General features: G+C 51.3%; 1 protein-coding gene across 1 annotated transcript in view; it reads right to left on the bottom strand.

The window, feature by feature from the left end:
• LOC113204179 (uncharacterized) overlaps positions 1-2,272 on the bottom strand; it is a 194,435-nt gene that overhangs the window by 123,754 nt on the left and 68,409 nt on the right. The window contains 2 exon segments of the mRNA XM_052268795.1: positions 1,022-1,138; positions 1,537-1,641. Of these exon segments, the coding sequence (XP_052124755.1) occupies positions 1,022-1,138; positions 1,537-1,641 (222 nt within the window).

A 2,272-nucleotide genomic window follows, 5' to 3' on the forward strand; every position in this document is an offset into this window, starting at 1 on the left:
ACCCAAAAACTTCACTCAGATATCAAATTAATAGAGAACAAATGAGACATGCCAAAAAACGTCCTCCGCCATCTTGGATTTTTTCGGCACATATGCCCTACAGCCTGAACGGAGCGTCGCACAACTTCGTGGATAGTACCGTTGAGTTCGTTGGGGGCGACTTTGGGGGGGTCTAGTTAAGTGAAAAAATCGCCAAGACCTACCCTTCACCAACTTTATTAAACAGCCCCCCCCCCCCCCGCAGGGGGGGGGGGGGCTTCCTAGAACGCGCAAAGAGCAGGCAGCCGAGCAGGCAGAGAGGGCGGCTGCGGCGGGGCTTTAGGCCGTCCCCGGCGTGCGGGTCTCCACGGTGGATCAGTTGTGTGCAAATGAAAAGGACAAGTCGTGCAAGCGCTGCGCTGGAGCTGGGCTGGAGCTGCGCTGGAGCTGCATCGCCCCGCTGCCAGCGCCGGAGGTAATGACCACGACTCATGGGGGCCACCGGGCGACCGGCGCGGGGTTCAGGACGGGGAATGCGTATAGTACGTTGTATCCTTTTTACTTTACGGTCCATTCCCCTTCAGTTTTTTTGATTCTTAAAAGGTTGAAAAAGTTGGCCACGTTAGGGTTGTTAACTTTCTCAAATTTCCTTAATATTTCTGAAAAAGTTCTGAAAAACTCCTGAAAATTTCCGAAATCTTGAAAGTTTTTCGTTTTTCCGGAAATTTTCCGGAAACTTTCCAGGGCTTCCAACATTGGCTACGTTGGATATCCGCGAGAAAAGAAACAAAGTGAAACGTCCTATCGTTGGCTTCCAGTCTGCGTTTCACATTCTCTTCGAAAGCATAGTCGCCTTTATCCTTATTATTATTTCGGATAAGAGGAATGTAAACAGCCTTTACCGGCTGCTGCCTCCCTGCGGACCTCGCCGTACTCGGGCAGGGCGGGCGCGCTCTCCGCGCGGTAACGGCGCCGTGAAAAGGGTTATAAAAATGGCGGGTACGAGTTGCTGCCCGGCTGGGTCGGCCGGCTGGTTACTCACCCTGGCAGTGGAATCCATCGCCCTGGTAGCCCGGGAAGCAAGTGCACGAGAAGCTGCCCAGCGTGTTGGTGCAGTGAGCGAACACGTCGCACGGCCGGTCCTTGCACTCGTTCTCGTCTGCAAAAATAAAAGGTATTGCGCGGGTTAGAATACCGGGCGAGTCGGTAATTGGGGTCGAAAATACCCGCACTCTTTATATAAAAACAAAACTTAACTACTATCTGACACTAGAGTTTGTAATAACAAATTCTGAAAGTGTGAAGGGTTTTCGAAGTTATTAAAATTATCAATAAGTATGTAAAGATCACAATATGTTGAAGACTATAAGAAATTAAACTTAATTGCTGCAAACTTCAAGGGTGCACATTTTGTCATTACTGTTTAGTTTTTCCACATTGTCATCTTCAGTTTTTAAAAAGTACACAATTTACAGGAGTAGTATGTTTTAAGCGAAGTGAACCTACTTACAGTGCACTTTCCTATTTTGCGTCTTAATTACTCAAAAATAAACTCACCTGGCACTTCACAGTTACAGCCGCCGTAGCCGTCGTTGCAATGGCACTGGTGGTCCAAGCAAGCGCCGTGTTGGCACCTTTTCCCATCGTCCTTGGTACAGTCATCTGCAAAAACACAAACACATACTCATGAGGAGATCGCTTGGAACAGACACACATTACCACAAGGCAAGTACAGAGGCAAAGGGCGATTATTCGGTCAATGAATAAGTACAAATTTCGGTTTTTCTTGTTTTACGGTGGCGATCACGGCACAGCATAATTTAATGCCATTTTAGACAGTCCCCATGACTGTTTCTTTCTCCCTAAAGCACAGGGACACACGGGCTCGTGGACATTTGTAGCCACAAGGGCTGCACAAAAAACTAGAGAAAAGGTGTGTGTTTATGGGCAAGGGCGGGCGGGGGCTGGCTAACGGCTGTGGCCGCCGTTTTTCGAACACGCGGTACGGTGGTGCGCGGCCTTTCAAGAAGTCACAGGCGCTGCCGGCCGGCCTGTGAAGTTCAAGTCCTGCTCGCGGGGGGAGCAGGCGTGGGCAGCGGAGGCCAAAGCCGCAGCAGCAGCAGCTGCAAGGCTCGCCGCAAGCACCTGCCCGCCCTCCCCTCTCTCTGTAACCACGGCGGCGACAGGCGTACGAGCCCCGTCGTGTACGATCAGGCATCCAGGGGGGGCAATCAGGCAGGTACGCCGCGACGCGGGAGGCAACGGCGGAAATCAGAGGCGAGGAGAGGTGAGG

Source organism: Frankliniella occidentalis, unplaced genomic scaffold (genome assembly GCF_000697945.3).
Source record: "Frankliniella occidentalis isolate FOCC.00 unplaced genomic scaffold, Focc_3.1 Scaffold76, whole genome shotgun sequence".
NCBI lineage: Eukaryota > Metazoa > Arthropoda > Insecta > Thysanoptera > Thripidae > Frankliniella > Frankliniella occidentalis.